Genomic DNA, 16,286 nt, shown 5'->3' on the forward strand with positions numbered 1-16,286 from the left:
TGTTATGGTTTTGCTTTTGGATCTGTATTTTTTGGAAAAATTGCTAAAATGTGCTAAAATCACATAATTTTGCTCTTTTTTGTTCCAATATTATTATTAACCTCAATAACACTAATTTGCAGTCATTTCCAGTCAAATTTTCCAGTCACAATATTATTTTCAAACACTTTCGGTCAAAGACTGCAGCAAGCACAAACACATGGCAGTTCACAGCACATCTAGGAAAGATTGCCACACAGCAGTGGCAGAAAAGAAAAGTGGTGCAAGATGGAATTGTCCTTGGGCCCTTCCATCCACCCTTATGTAAGATATTGAAAAGGACATGTACGGTTTAACAAACCAAGCACTCCAGCGACAAGGAGTGCCACTTTTGTGCTTGGTTTGTTTGGGCCCCCACAAAACAAGCTACCAATAGCTTAGCTGCCTTAACCCCAAAAGAGGCAGGATGATAAATATGTCCAGTTGAAAGAATAGCTAAGACACCTGAGAAAACAAATGGGAATTGTTCAGAGTAATCCCGGATAGGGGAGAAGTCATTTAGCCTTAGCAACTTGGATGCAGGACTAACTCCGATCACTAGTGAGAATATTGATGAGGAAGGTGTTGTCGGTGTGACTTTACAAATGCTACAAATGGCTAGACAACTGTTGTCAGGATTGGATAAAAAAAATTGCACACATAAGAAGTGGATTTTTTGGTCTTATGCCCAGGCATGACAATTGACTTCTACTTATCACGTGCAAGGACTGCTTTCACTAGTGCAGGACTACAGCACAAACAACATCATCCTCATCAACATCCTCATTAGCCATCGTCAGCTACACAAATATCCCCTTCATCCTGTTGCAAATACAAAGTGGTATCCTACATTTGTGTATCACCGGCTACACTAAGAGGCATACCGCTGACAACCTGTTTGAAAAACTAAGGAATGTCATTGAAAACATAGCTTATCCCGCTTGGACTCTCTTGAGGATATGTCATTTGTGATAACCCCGCCAAAATTGTGAGAGCATTACAGCGGGGAGAAAATCCATCACACCCTCTGTTTTGCTCACACAATCAACTTGGTGGTACCGAGCTTTTTCAGAAAAGACAGGGACATGCAGGAGATTCCGTCTGTGTCCAGAAATAATTTGGGTTATTTTCGGCATTCTGCAACAGCATGTAGGAAATTGCAGCTGCTGCAAGAAGAATCGAATTTGATGGGGAATGTACTTTAGTCCAGTACAGTGGAGAATACTTTCTGTGTTGTGCAAGGTGCTGAAACCACTCTAAGTAGTCACCTGTGAAGTGAGTTCAGACACTGTTTGCTTCAGTCAAGTGATTCCCCTAATTAGACTTTTGGAAAAGCACTTAGAGAAATTGAAGAAGGAGATGAAACTAAGCAATTCCGCTAACTATGTAGGATTTGTAGATAAAGTACTTTATTCGCTTCGCCAGGATCTGTGAGTTATCAACATCTTGAAATCAGATCACTACATTTTGGCAACTGTGCATGATCCTAGGTTAAAAGCTAGGTCTTCTTTCTTTCCAGCTGACTCAGATTTCAAGAGATGCAATGAGTTCCTGATCAGCAAGCTGACAGCTCAAGTGGTACATGACGCGATGACTCATCCTCCCTCAGTTTCTTTGGCAACTGCTGCTAGGAAAAAACTTAGCTTTCCCAAGACACCCAGTGGTGATGCAGATGAGTCAGCACAACATTTTGACATTTGGTCTGGTGTATAAGAATTGCCCAAAAATAATGACTGCTCTGTCGTAGAATGAACTACAAATTCTACGGGGAAGGCTATTACTGGCAATTGTATCAAAGTACAGAGATTTCTGTAATGGTGGATTTCAGTGGAGATGAATTAGTATTGTGTGAGGATGATATACACACTGATGAGGGTGAGGATGATGACAGTGTAGATTGCAGGTGCTGGGATCTAGCTGAGAGAAGGGAGCTAGCTGATGTTGGTATGCTTGTTAATATTTTGGGTAGAATGGCATGTTGGCAATTTTATGTTTTTCTACAGTAAACTTTCACCTTTATTAAAGAAGTGTTTGTTATTTTAAAAGGTACAAGCTTTTTTTTACATTTTTGTTTCCCTTACTTAAAACCATTGTGCACTTGAACATAGGCTTTAGCACATGACATAGAGGGATTAGAATCATCATGACTGAAGACTGGAGAATGACCAGAACACTACTACCCATCCTGTTTCTGTATGAGCTATGGCACAATAGAATGTCACTGGAGACTTTTAAAAACACTGCCAGACCTATTATTAGAGTTTCTGTTTCAGCACTGAACACTGCCACCTCTCCTGTTTCTGGGTGAGCTATTACTCTTTACAATGTCAATGGTGCCTTTGAAGAACACTGCCATCCATATAATGTGTCTTTCAGTACTGAAAACTGACACCTGTCCTGTTTCTGGAGGAGCTATGTCACAGTACAATGTCACTGGAGACTTTTTATTACACTGCCAGCCCTATAATGTGTCTTTTAGCACTGAAAACTGCACCCTCTCCTGTTTCTTGGTGAGCTATGGCACAGTACAATGTCTCTGGAGCCTTTGAAGAACACTGCCAGCCCTATAATGTGTCTTTCAGCACTGAAAACTGCCACCTCTTTTGTTTCTGTGTGAGCTACGTCACAGTACAATGTCACTGGAGACTGCCAAGAGCACTGCCACCCCTCCTCTTTCTCTTTCATTAATGACGCTGCCAAACTGTACTGGAGAATGCCAACAACCCTGCCACCCTTCTGTGTCTCTCTGTGAAATGGCGCTGGATCTCCATGGTGGGTGGTACTTATAGAATCCTAAACTCACGAGATCCGATGATGCAACAATAAGGTTTTACCTCGTTTTCACTTCCGAGGGCGTACGAAAGTACTGAGCCGATTCGGCTTGGTACTCTGATCTCCAATGAGTGTAGTTTAAAAACGTATTTTCTCTTTTCATGTCGAACAGATAAGCATTTGAAAATAATTAAATTGTCTATAGGGTGCAAGAATTAAAAAAGTGGGTGTTCACTCTTAACTAGTGTTTGCTAGGTGGACACCTATGTACATATTTAAACACGTCTCCTCAAAAACCATAATATCTGTATATGTAAATTCATTCCTTAGCAATCGTATCAGCACTTGATCAGATGGAAGAAGAAATATGCGAGAGAGTGAAGTTCAATCCGAACATAATTCAAAGACTTTGCTTTGGCATTTGTGTATTGCATGGAGTTCTGCAGACACAGTGGAAATTTCCTAGAACTGGCTTGAATCACTTAATATATCTGGGCCCTAAACAGCTTAACCAGGTGAACTAATTGCCTTATGTATATTATTTGCATATAAATATTTCTGTCCAATAAAACAAACTTTGATTGAAATAGCATACAATTTTACATGTGCTTAGTTATAAATGAGTTACGTAACATTAGCAATAAATCATGTTCTTATAGTCTAAAAAAATGTGTGTACAATGTGACTTCCCATCTATATTAGTTTTATTTCATGATAGTTTGGCTTCAGTATAAAAGTCCTTCCAAGGGAAGAAGACTTGTTTTAAAAATAAATAATAATATATGTAATATCTTGATTTCTCTAATACAATAGATCATGCAGAAAAGTCTCTTTAGAGTGTCTATTTATTTAAATAAAATACATTTATTTTATGATGTTTAGGCTATGTACACAAAGCCTTGGCAAAAAGCTTGTTAAAGCGTAAATACCTTGACCTTGCTTCGGGTGACTTTGAGTTGCATTAAAAAAGGCATCTTAAAGCTGCACTACAGCATAGTGTACTATAATGCTTTCGTAGGCACTAAATCATCATTCCTATGGAACTTTATATACATTATATATTACTGAGCATTAATAATTATAAAGCAATTGCTTGTCAAAACATAGTGTGTGGACAGGTCCATTCCCTACATCATTTTTTTGAACCGCGGCATCACTGTTGTTTGCCAGACTTCACTAATGCGCTTTGAGCACTTCCATTTGTGTACAAGCCCTTGCACAGAATGTATAACTAGAGTAGCTCTAGGTTTTTGCTGTGATGACTGCTTCCTGTTATAATACTGTATACATTGATTCATAATATTCATGAAAATCTATCTGCTTCTGTGATTAGAGCCTCAATGCAGTCTTGTCGACCTATGATAAAATGAAAACATGGGATAACGACTTTAGTGGAGCCGTGGCTGAAGCAGTAAACTCTGTATATACTTGTCTCACGTTAACGTCAGTGGATATAGCTTACATTCAAACCATTGTGCATGAGATTATTTCATCCAGCCAACAGCACCAAGGTAAGTCAAAATGCCAATTACAGTTGGTAACCCTTTAGTCCTGACTAAAGTCCTCATGCAACCACTGTACGGTCACAGTTGTTGCTACAATTTTTCACCTCCTGTGGAAGGTCTATAAAAGGGAAGTTTGTAAGAAGTGGTAAATACACCTTGTTCTATATTAAAAATGTATAACTTTTAACAACACTAATGCCACACCTTATGTTACTTTTAAAAAATGTGGATGGGGTTTTAATCATGCTGAAAATATTGCACTTTAAAAAAAAATTGAAATGTTCAGAATTTGTTATGCATGACAATGTAAAGTCTAGAAAAATGGTTTCAATTTGTGGTATATTAATGAAAACCTTGTTTAGGATCATTTCTATTTTAGACAGCTTTTAAAAGGCTTATTTTTATTAGGATTTCAAGTCCATACGCATCTGCATTGACAGAATTATTGTGACAATAGCCCTATATTTGTTTTTTTGTATTTGGCAGAAATATTGTCTAAAAAACATTTTCATTTTAACTCACAATGAAATGCAACCTTTCATATGATTTATTTTACTTTTGCATATAGTATTTGACTTTTTCTACATAGACAGGCACTTGTTTTAAGTATAAAGCTCTATGTACTATCGTACAGCGAGCCCTAGTGCTTAAATTTTTCCACAGAGTAGTGCTGTAGGTGATACTGACTTATATTTAATACTGCTCTACTTCAAAATGGACCAGACGTGACAGAGGATTTTGGAGCAGTTAAAAGGGGAAGGAGCAGATGGTAATGATTCACATGATTATCATGTGTGTGCACCTCTGCTCGTACATGTCGAGTACTGCAGCAATGCCCCTGGCGCTTGGCGGTGCAGAGTAGCCATTTGAAGGCAAATATGGAGGAAAGAGTGAGAATACTACATGGAACCCATAGTAACTAGAATAGGTGGATATTGCACTGTGTAGAGTTACATTGTGGAAGAAATTAAATTTTTCACCTAAATTTATGTTGTGAAATCAATGTTCCCTTCACTTTCTGTAATAATTTACATTTAATCTGATAAAAGTTAGAGTGGTTCATGTCTAAAGTAAACATTTTGTTTGGACGTTCTCATGAAGAAAAAGGTTAGTGAGGGAGACGTTAAATTGTGCCTTGATTTCTTGCATCTAGTGTATTCATTGTAATTCCTATTGTACTCCTCTTTAGTCATTTAATAGTCATATAAAAGTTGCTTGTGTGAACTGTGTTTTATCTTTGCCCATTGCCTTTAGTTCTTATTACATTGCAAAACAATTTCAAACAGTTTATGGGACCTGTATCCAATATACAAATGGATGACCAAAAACAAGCTACAAGTCTTTTGCCTTTGTTACAACATGTCTAATAATGTAAAAGGCGATATAAGGGTTTATAACGTAGAGTTCCTGAAACACATTTTTCATACTATTTTTTTGATTGCTTTGGTTCTTCATAATTTAGACTTGAGAAATATGGGTATGCAGTTTCTCAAGAACAATTATGTAATACAGAGAAGTAAGAAAAGAGATAATTGATGTTGTGAAAACTTTAAAAATGTTTACATATATGTCGTACAGTGCCGTAACTAGACATTTTAGTGCCCTGGGCGAAACAGAATTTGGTGCCCCCACCCCCCTGTACCTTTATGGGAGTAGATGCTGCTTCTCAGCGGTTAAGCATCACCGGTGTCCTCTGTCTGCTCGTGTCTTATGCGCCGTTGCTGCTTAAATGGATCCTGGAGCCATTGTTATTACTGACCTCCTGGAAAGTTGAGCAGTGAGTGAAGAATCTAAGTCTCCCTCCCCACAACCAGACAGACTTTAAATCAGTTGCTTTTTCTGTTTAAAAACAAGCCTCCTTCCACCCAATCAGCTCCAGAATCTAATTAATAGCATTTACAGTAAATGTCTATTTTCCCCATATAGCCCCAACATCAAATTAATAGCACCCACGTTTAATAAATAAGCCTCCCCCATCCAGTTCTGACATCTCACTCCTTTTCTTCAGACCCCTCACTCCTTCTCTCCACCCCACCCCCACCAGATCCCTCAGTCCTTCTCTGCAGACCACCCCCCCCACCAGACCACTCACTCCTTCTTACCAGACCCCTCACTCCTTCTTTCCAGACGCCCCCCCATTCACTCCACACACCTTACTCTTCAGCCCTCGCTTCTGTCCTCTCCAGACATGGCCCTTGTCCTCTCCAGACATGGCCCTTGTCCTCTCCAGACCTGGCCCCTGTCAACTCCAGACCTGGCCCCTGTCAACTCCAGACCTGGCCCCTGTCCTCTCCAGACCTGGCCCCTGTCCTCTCCACCAGACCTCACTCCTGTCCTCTCCACCAGCCCCCGCTACTGTACTCTCCACCAGCCCCCACTACTGTCCTCTCCAGACCCGGCTCCTGTGTAATCTCAAGCCCCTGCTACTGTCCTCTCCAGCCACTGCTACTGTCCTCTCCACCAGACCTTGCTCCTGTCCTCTCCACCAGACCTTGCTCCTGTCCTCTCCACCAGACCTTGCTCCTGTCCTCTCCACCAGTCCCCGCTACTGTCCTCTACAGCCCTCGCTACTGTCCTCTCCAGCCTCCGCTACTGTCCTTTCCAGCCCCCGCTCCTGTCCGCTCCACCTCCCGCTACTGTCCTCTCCAGCACTGCAGTATTTTACTCAACTGAGCGTGTCTTCTTCTGTCGTTCTCTACTGTCCTCTTCCAGCCCCCACTACTGTCCTCTCCACCAGACCTCGCTCCTGTCCTCTCCACCAGACCTCGCTCCTGTCCTCTCCACCAGCCCCCGTTCCTGTCCTCTCCACCAGCCCCCGTTCCTGTCCTAATCACCAGCCCCCGCTCCTGTCCTCTCCACCAGTCCCCGCTCCTGTCCTCTCCACCAGCCCCCGCTCCTGTCCGCTCCACCTCCCGCTACTGTCCTCTCCAGCACTGCAGTATTTTACTCAACTGAGCGTGTCTTCTTCTGTCGTTCTCTTCCTTCTGCTCCTCGTCGCCTGTGTTTTGACAGCATCCTTACGTCATTATTTGTACGTCAGGACGCTGCAAGAGCTGGAAGCCGGCACCCTCGCGCTGGCTGTCTTCAATGGGCAAAGTAGTCCTGTGGTGCTGGCACCGCAGGACTACTTTGCCATTTCACTGGTGATATGTAAAGGGTGGGCGGGTGTTGCGCCCCCACTAGGCCTTGCAGCCTGGGCAGTCGCACCGCCCGCACCACCCTCCTTACGGCTCTGATGTCGTATTTGTCTTTGCTTGTCATATTTGCCATTTGTTAGGATTGGAAGTTCTTTCTAAATTTGAACGGTTTTCGATCGTATTGGACTTTAATGATAGCAACATATTCATCAATACTTTCTGTTTTGCTCGTCTTGATATTTTACTGAGGTCCCACAAGAAATGTTGATTTAGAGAGTATTTTTTTTGTCTTGTTATCATTAGCACAATTTATTTACCATGCCTGCAATATCCCATTGTTTACTGGTAATATAGATATATTTCAAAATTTATAAGTACTTAACAAAATACATGGTAGATTTATTGGTCCTATGTGATTCTGTCAGTCAGCATTTCTGCACACGTATTGAGAAATCAATTTTGAAATCAGCTTTGTGAAATGGAAAGCTGCCTGGAATTATACATTACTATCAATTCAGCCTTCACTGGCATCTTGCTTTTAAGGAATAAATAACAAATTGTCCTTGCAAAAGCTATCATTATTTTTCCTTAGAGTCATCAAATGAAAACTGTGCTGCATTTGATGCACAGTTTAAATTAATGGTCGCAGGAATTTAATGCAGCATTACAATATGCATTATTTGTGCAATCAAGTGCAGAAATGTTAGTGTTTCTCTTTTTCCCTTTGCTTCAATATACTGCAATTTGACTATATTAGTATAAAGCAAATATGACAATTCTTACATTTTTGTGTACATTTTTGTATTTTTGTGTAGCGCAGTATTTTCGATCAATTTTTATTGAGACCACGAAAGCAAAGTAAAAGTTAAAAAATGTTTTTTACTAAATTGTTCCCACAGTTACGCAGAGAATAAGAGAGTAATACAGAGAATTACACCAACATTTTATCACCTAATTCACCCAAGTATGGGGATACCAGATGTATGTACTTTTGTCAGGGTTTCAGTTAATTATTAGGGTCAGGAGCAATGCTAATGTGTTTTTTAAAATGTTTTTATTTTTCCTAAGTTTTTTTGCTTGGATGTAACAATAATACAGCAGTTATTGTAAGATGTATGGATGTATCAATATTACTGTGCACAGGAGACCTGGATCAGATTTGCTATGCATCTAATGCCAGGGCATGCTTATTACATGAAGTGGTTTTACTTTGTAAAGGTGTGTGTTATTATTTTGGGGACAGGAACCAATCTGTGTATTTCCTCATTCCATCAATGGACTTTCTGGAGGTTCAGGGTTACAGGCTCCTCTTCTTTATACTTACTGTAGGTGAATATGAACACACTAACACAAATGCACACACAATATGTGGCTCATTTATTAACATGGTGCAATAATGTACTGTAACCCATACCAACCAGCCATTTTGATGGTGGGCAAGCAAGAACACATGACCACAAGCACACACATACATAATGAGGCTTAGATAATAGCATGGTGCAAAGAACAATGGTATACTGTAACTTATAGCAACCAACAATCCATCAGCTTTCAGACCAAGACTGGTTTAAGAGCCGTAAGCACAGCACCCCTGGACACCTCACCTCTGGTGCTGTGCCACTAACAATACCTACGGTGGGGTTATTGGGGGTGGGGGGTGATGGCATCTTCTACTCCTCTTTGTCAGACTGGGAGGCACCACCTCCCACCCTTACATTGCTAACTGTTGCTGCTCCTCTACATCAGCTGGCACTGTCTAGTGTGGGGACACCGCAGGGAAATTGGAATCTCTAAATGAGTGACATTATATCACTCATTCACTGTTTTGTGGGACCCCTGAATCTTGGCTCCTATGTGACAGACCAATGAAAGCTATTGCTTGCTAAAGGTTATGTTATGTGTTCTACTACTACTTATTGTAAGACCCCTTTTGTACAACCATGCATGCTTACACACACACACAAAGTACACATACACATTTACAAGACCTGTACGTGCAACATTACTTTATATTTTTATTTGCACGTTCACATTATGTATTCTGTAATAAATGTTCAATAATCATTATTGCTACCCCCCATATATAATGTATATACACACAAAAACAATAATGTTACATTACAAAAAAATGTGATATTAACAGTGCATCAATTTATTTCTGCTAAATCATTGTCCCATAGCAAATGATGAACAGAGAGTTTGAAAGATTGATAAATAGGTCTTGAATTAAATTTACTAAACCATGAAAGTTTATTCCTGCACAAGCTCTTAACACCATCATAACTTATAATGAAAAATATTTCATGTCTCCAAGTACATTAAGAAGCATGTTTCTCATATGGTGTTGTTGCTTTACAGAATTCCTTGTCATCAACCACCTCAGCATTCCAATTCCACCTCCTGATGTGGACCCTGCACAGTATTCCAGCTGGTTGATTGACCACATGCCAGCAAATGATTCCTGTAAAGAATTACTCTTGCCAAGGGCAACTGAGAGAGCTGCTGATGACACATAGTAAGTTGTGTATTGTATTTATGTACAATTTTTTATATGGCAACAATGATGTTGTTACACTTTGATTCTGTAGTAGATTTTCAAAAGAACATTTCTTTTGTCCATAACTTGTAAATAATGACTATAAGACAAAAGGTAAAATTCTTATGCCCAGCATGTTTTTAGTTTTAGTAAACTTAACTCTTTTTATTTTTTTTCCTCAATTGTTAATTATGGTGTAAATGTGACATTGCAGTTCAATCACTGTTTCATTTTAAATCAATTTGGTTTTCATTGACTTTTGTGCTTTAGTACAAATTAAAATAACAAGCAATCAGATTAGAGGTCTCACAATACATAAATTTCATACATCACAATTACCATTACTTAGAGGACTCACACTGTCTCATAACTCCACTTGCACAACAAGAATCAAAGGCAAGTAACCCAACATTGGATTGTGTGCAGATTGCAGTAACAAGCGAATGTGAGTGCATAGAATATTTGAATGTACAGTCATAGCACCTAATGTGCAATTACACTTAAGGAGCATAACAGAATTGCAACATAGATTATTGTCTACCTAAGAGCGGACCCCCTCAACTTTTAAGTGAAGTCGCCACCTCCACATCATATGCTAAATGGGATTTGGTCCATTTTGACAAGACACATATACAATTTATACTTAGTGAATCCTGCTAAGTTATACAGAATGCACCCATCTCACAATTTCATTGACCAGAGACACCATTTTTTCTTTTGATCCTGGCCCATCTGACCTTGCTGTGCTAATCTTGGCTAGTAAGTTAACAAGTTAATCATGTATTGACAAGTTGACCTGTCTGTTATTCAGCAAATGGGAACTCTGGTCCTTTACATACCTTTCTACACACTGCAGTTCAATCACTTTTCATACAGTTTCCATGTATCTTGTTCCATTAAACTTTAATATCAAATCACCTATATGCATTACAAGTATTAAAGTTTACTACAAACCTTTTGAATAAGTTCTTCATCTAGAATCAAAACGTAGTAAGTTGTATTAATCACCTCCTGAGCCTCCAAATTCACCTTAAGAAGTTAAATCTTAAAGGGGAGCTACTGTAGCGCTGGCAGCCCTGTCCTGTAATATAACTGCTGTGTGCCATGTGCAAGCACCAGCTTTGTACTAATATGTGTGTATTGGATGAATAATGCTACTTTACTTGATACTTCCCACAGGTATTACTTGGTTAACTTTTAATAAACTAATTGAAAAATCCCTCTAACAGATTGCTGGTGTGATGCGATCCTTATATTTAGTTATGTTTTGTCTTCACAGACAGTGCATTCCACTATTAAGTAATGTCTAAGAAAGAAAATGAATCATGTGACACCAGTGACCAGGGCTTTTTTTCCTTACACGGATTGTGCATTTTTGGACAATCCCATCTCTTTACGTCCCATCCATATAGCAAATAGTGTGTGTGCGTGGGGGGGGGGTTTATCTTCCCCAGGATTCCTCCATTACCTGAAGCTGGGAACCGGACCACACTGGATGTCAAATCAGCCACTGTGGCTCACAGAAGAGGAGGATTCAATTCATCTAGTTTTATACAATACAGCTGAATTGAATTACTCTACTCTACCCAGCTCTGTGGCATACAACTTGATGGATTGTGTGTGCATTCTGAGCTGCACTGGCTGCCTTCACATATGTAAAGATATCCAGTTCCTAATTTTATGTAATGGGGCTTCCAAATTGCTGAAAAACCCTCCATTTGACCTACAAAATCATGCAAATGTACGGTGCTTTTTCACATTTTAAATATGCATTATGTCAGAATAATAACTGTATTTATGTGTGCCCCTCATTATACAAGTACATCTTACTGTGTATGCACAATATATCATTCAATACACTTATATAAAATACATAATAACATGATTCTGATCAATTGTGCTATAGGACTTTTCAAACAAATCTATATTGTGAAATAATTCTAAATAATTTCCACAAAGATGATTGCTATAAATAAGTGATTGAGTGAACACAAAAACATAGTATATAACTTTTATTTTTAGCATGATTTTGTATATAAAACCATTATTTCTATATGGTTAAAGAATAATATTCTTGTTGTCCTTTTGTTCCAATGTGATATTCTGATCTCTTGCACAATATGTTTTGTGGTGTCCGACAAATTGCATTTGCAAGATACACATCAAGCGGTACCTGCTGTAATCCCTGTGATGAGCATTTCTTGTACACATTGTTTCAGGGGCTGTTAGGATCTCTCTAGAGAAATAAACACATTTGTACTTATCCATTCTGAGTGATGCATGCCTGGGTGAGCATTACATTGGTTTCAAGATTTAATAATAGGCACAGCAGACACGGAGCGGCATGTTTAATTTAAAGCTGTGTCAGGGAGGTGAATATAAACTCACAGCACTTACTAAAGATACGTATTAGATGCCTGTGAATATATCTAGGCAAAATAAAATCTTGTTTTGCCATTATGTGAAGATTGGGAGTGTGGGATTTATTCTGTGTAATTTGTTAGGCTTTTTTCTTATGGCACCAGCCATTAAAGTGCTAGATCTGAAACTAAAGTATATTGAAAGTTTGAGCCAATAGATATGCACAGACAGAGCCGCCATGAGAAATATTGGGGTACATAGTAAGGGCAGGGCCCATCATCACCATCGTTATCATCATCAGCTATTTATATGGCGCCACTCTCCACTAATTTTACATGTCCTTGCAGTTGCACAAGATTGTGGGCAGCACGGTGGCTAAGTGGTTAGCACTTCTGCCTAACAACACTGGGGTCATGAGTTCAATCCCGACCATGACCTAATCTGTGAGGAGTTTGTATGTTCTTCCTGTGTTTGCGTGGGTTTCCTCCGGGTGCTCTGGTTTCTTCCCACACTCCAAAAACATACTGGTAGGTTAATTGGCTGCTAACAAATTGAGTCTGTGTGTCTGTCTGTCTGTGTCAGTCTGTCTGTGTGTTAGGGAATATAGACTGTGAGCCCCAATGGGGCAGGGACTGATGTGAGTTAGTTCTCTGTACAGTGCTGCAGAATTAGTGGCGCTATATAAATAAATGGTAATAATAATAATAATAATAATATTGTACTCAGCCTTATTACAGTTTCCACTAATCTAATACTGTGAAGGAGCTCCAGTATTGCTGCTGTTGGCCTGTGATTACGGAATCGCTGTCTGCATGTGCCAAACTCTTGTGCAGATTAGGATATGAACTGGCTGGTTCCAGAGAATATCAAGTAAATAGAATAACCTCTGACATTTGGCCAGAGCATTTCAAATAAAGAAATTATCTCTAGCATGAGGTTTGGCAGGATGCTAATATCAAAGAAAGAGGATGTGCTTGACAGGAAGTACAGCTGAGCACTCAGAGTAGTGACTCATAATTCCAGTGTCCAGTTGCGGGGGAGTGGTGAAGTAGTGCATGCTGGTTCAGTGTTTATAAACTACTGACGCAGGGAAAACAAGTCCTTTTGGCCATACACATACACACACCTGGAAGCTTGAGACATTCACTGGACATCACATTGCAATATAAGATATTCCCTACACTAACTTCTCTATATTTCTGCAATTTATGTCTGTATAGCCTTATCATCTACTTACCTTATATGTATTATCCCTACAATTTATAATATACTTTGCTTGCATGTATATGTAAAGTTTTTATCTATTTCCATTAACTTTCTTAATCTTTAAATCTATTTACCTTATCTGTTACATTTTATATACAAATATATTTATCCCTCCAATCTGCTTGTTAAGTAGCTATCTCTTTCACACATACTGCCCCCCCCTCCTCCTTGATACTATCTCTCATGCATACTATTGTTTGCAGACCTGTACTATCCTTTAGGCTTGAACACGTTTCCTACTTACACATGGTCTCCTCAAACACAACTTGTTATTTACACACACATGCTTACATACATATATCTTTCTAACACATATTCATGATATCATTTATCTCCCTATTAAACACATCCTCTTTGCTTGCATACTTAAATGCTTCATATTTAAGCGCACACACACACACACACACACACATGCTTGTTTTCTCTCTCTCTCGCTCTCTCTCTCTATATATAAGTACAAGAATATACAAAGAGCAAATACTGATAATACACTCATATACATTATTCTTGTCTTTAAGCATACACACTCGTACATACATGTACACATACACACACAAAGGAATCCCTGAATTTAAATACACAAATCAAAATTACTGAAATATAAAGTTAACACAACAACAGAATAGGTGTTATGAATCCCAGTGCATTCACGAAGAGCAACAGTAGTGTAAGGCAAAGTGTCTTTATTCAGGTAAATATATTAACAAAGATAACTCAAATCCATGGATAACAGGTTCCAAAAGAGACTGTATAGTAAAATGGCAGGAACAAGTATAATAAGTTTTACCCCAGTCCAGAAGGCACAAGGCTGTCCAGGAAAGCAGACAGAGTCCAGGGATAAAGCAGTGATCAGACAAACAAATCCAAATAGCCAGGCAGAGATCAAGCAAATTAGCGAGGTCCAGAAGTCTGTCCAAAAGGTCAGGGCAACAGGCAAAATAGTGTGGTCCGAGGTACAGGTAAATGATTCGGGGTCTCAGGCAAGCAGGCAAGGTCCAAGGTACAGGCAGGGGTCATACACAGAAGTTCAGTCCAACAGGTATATATCAAATAGCACAGGAGCAGGGTAGCAGCAGCCAGGAACAAACAGATGAACTGCCCAGAGCACAACTAGAGGCAGGTACTTAAAGCAGTGCAATAGGTGCAGTTCTAATTAGCATCAGACAAGGAGATTAACTCCTTCAGGCATATTGCAGAGTTCAGGAGCAGGACAGCAGCAGCTCTGATGGATTATAGGTACTGCTGCCAGATACAAAACAAAGGCAGTCATAACATAGCCCCCCTTTAAGGAGCGGATTCCTGATGCTCCATACATGCTCCCTTCAGGTTTTTCTCCTCTTCTTTTTCTTTTTATAAGATCTCCCTGGAGACACAATTGGGCTCTTCTCTAATGGAGTACAGAGAAGACCCAATTCTTCAGAAGCAGAAGAATTGGCAAGTTCGACCACTAACTCTCTAGTATCCTCCACAAATTCACTTTCAGAGTCTAAGTCCCAACCTAGAGTCGGGATAGGACCTTTTATTTTATTACCAGATGATGATATGCCCAAAAAGCCAGTCACCAAGGTTGGGGTTTGTTGTGACTGAAGTGGCAAAGCAAGGGTTTTTCCGTTCTTGTTAACCTTCTCTCTAGATGACCTAGACTGACTGATGGAAGACACATTCATAGAGGTCTTATGGACAAGTGCAGGAACTGACGCACAGGCTGGAATGGGCACAGAAAAATCATGATCAGATGACTTGACTGTGGATGGAGTGTACTTCTGACAAACAGCATTAACAAAGTCCATGGTATTATGAATAATGGGGTCATCAGAATTTAGTAATGAGAAGGCCCAGGTTTGTGGCTCCCCTCTAAAACACATAATAATTGTTACGAGCCGCGGCGGCTCTGGGCCCCGCCGCGACTCGCTCCCGTCTGCTGCTGGACAAGGCAACGGTCGGAACGCTTCCTTTGTGTAGCGCCGCGTCCCGGCATCCAGGGCAGCTGGGCGCGTGCGCAAACTAAAAAAAAACAGCTGGCCACTTAACTCCTGGGCATTTCCTATTGGCCAGTACTTTTATTTAAGGCAGGGAGGGGCAATCCTTCCCTGCCGGTTATAGTTCCTGTTTCTGCTGACTAGCCTGCTCATGTTGCTGGTTGCTGTACCTTTGTTGGATTGATTCTTCGTTGCTGACCTTCTGCCTGATTCCTGACTCCGTTTTGATTGCCTGTGCCCTTTTGACCCTTTGCCTGGATTTCTACACTGCTGATTTGCCTGTGCCCTCTGACTCCGGTTCGTGTCCTGGATATTCTGTTTGCTGCCGGCCTTGACCCTTGCCTGACCTCACTCCGCTATTTCTCCCATCTGCTATCGCTGGGTTCTCCCCAGTCTGCGCACAATTCACGACCCTCAGCTGTCTGCGGCCAAGTCTGTCCCCACCACTAGGGGCTCCAGTGAAAACCAGACTTCTGAGCAGATTCCGGGTTTTGTGTTGCTGGCTGTGGTGGTTCCTAACAATAATTGAACCCACTTGGTTAAATTGGTCAACAAAATAATCCGGACATTCTTGAAACTGTTTCATGGAAAGTTCGAGTCAAAGAAGGCTGGAGGAGGATCTGATAACTCAGAAGAGGCTTTTGGGCATTCAGGCTCAATAGCAGTCTCTGGAGAGTACCCAGCTTGTGCAGCAGTCTCTGGAGAGTCCTCA

At 40.3% G+C, this 16,286-nt stretch overlaps 1 protein-coding gene across 1 annotated transcript in view; it reads left to right on the forward strand.

Moving 5' to 3' along the window:
* Positions 1 to 16,286, forward strand: part of LOC142139871 (uncharacterized) — a 481,886-nt gene that overhangs the window by 389,707 nt on the left and 75,893 nt on the right. Inside the window, exons 88-90 of the mRNA XM_075197730.1 lie at positions 3,121 to 3,305; positions 4,124 to 4,301; positions 9,791 to 9,947. Of these exons, the coding sequence (XP_075053831.1) occupies positions 3,121 to 3,305; positions 4,124 to 4,301; positions 9,791 to 9,947 (520 nt within the window). The remainder of the gene's footprint in view (positions 1 to 3,120; positions 3,306 to 4,123; positions 4,302 to 9,790; positions 9,948 to 16,286) is intronic.

Source organism: Mixophyes fleayi, chromosome 2 (assembly GCF_038048845.1).
Source record: "Mixophyes fleayi isolate aMixFle1 chromosome 2, aMixFle1.hap1, whole genome shotgun sequence".
NCBI classification, from domain to species: Eukaryota; Metazoa; Chordata; class Amphibia; order Anura; family Limnodynastidae; genus Mixophyes; species Mixophyes fleayi.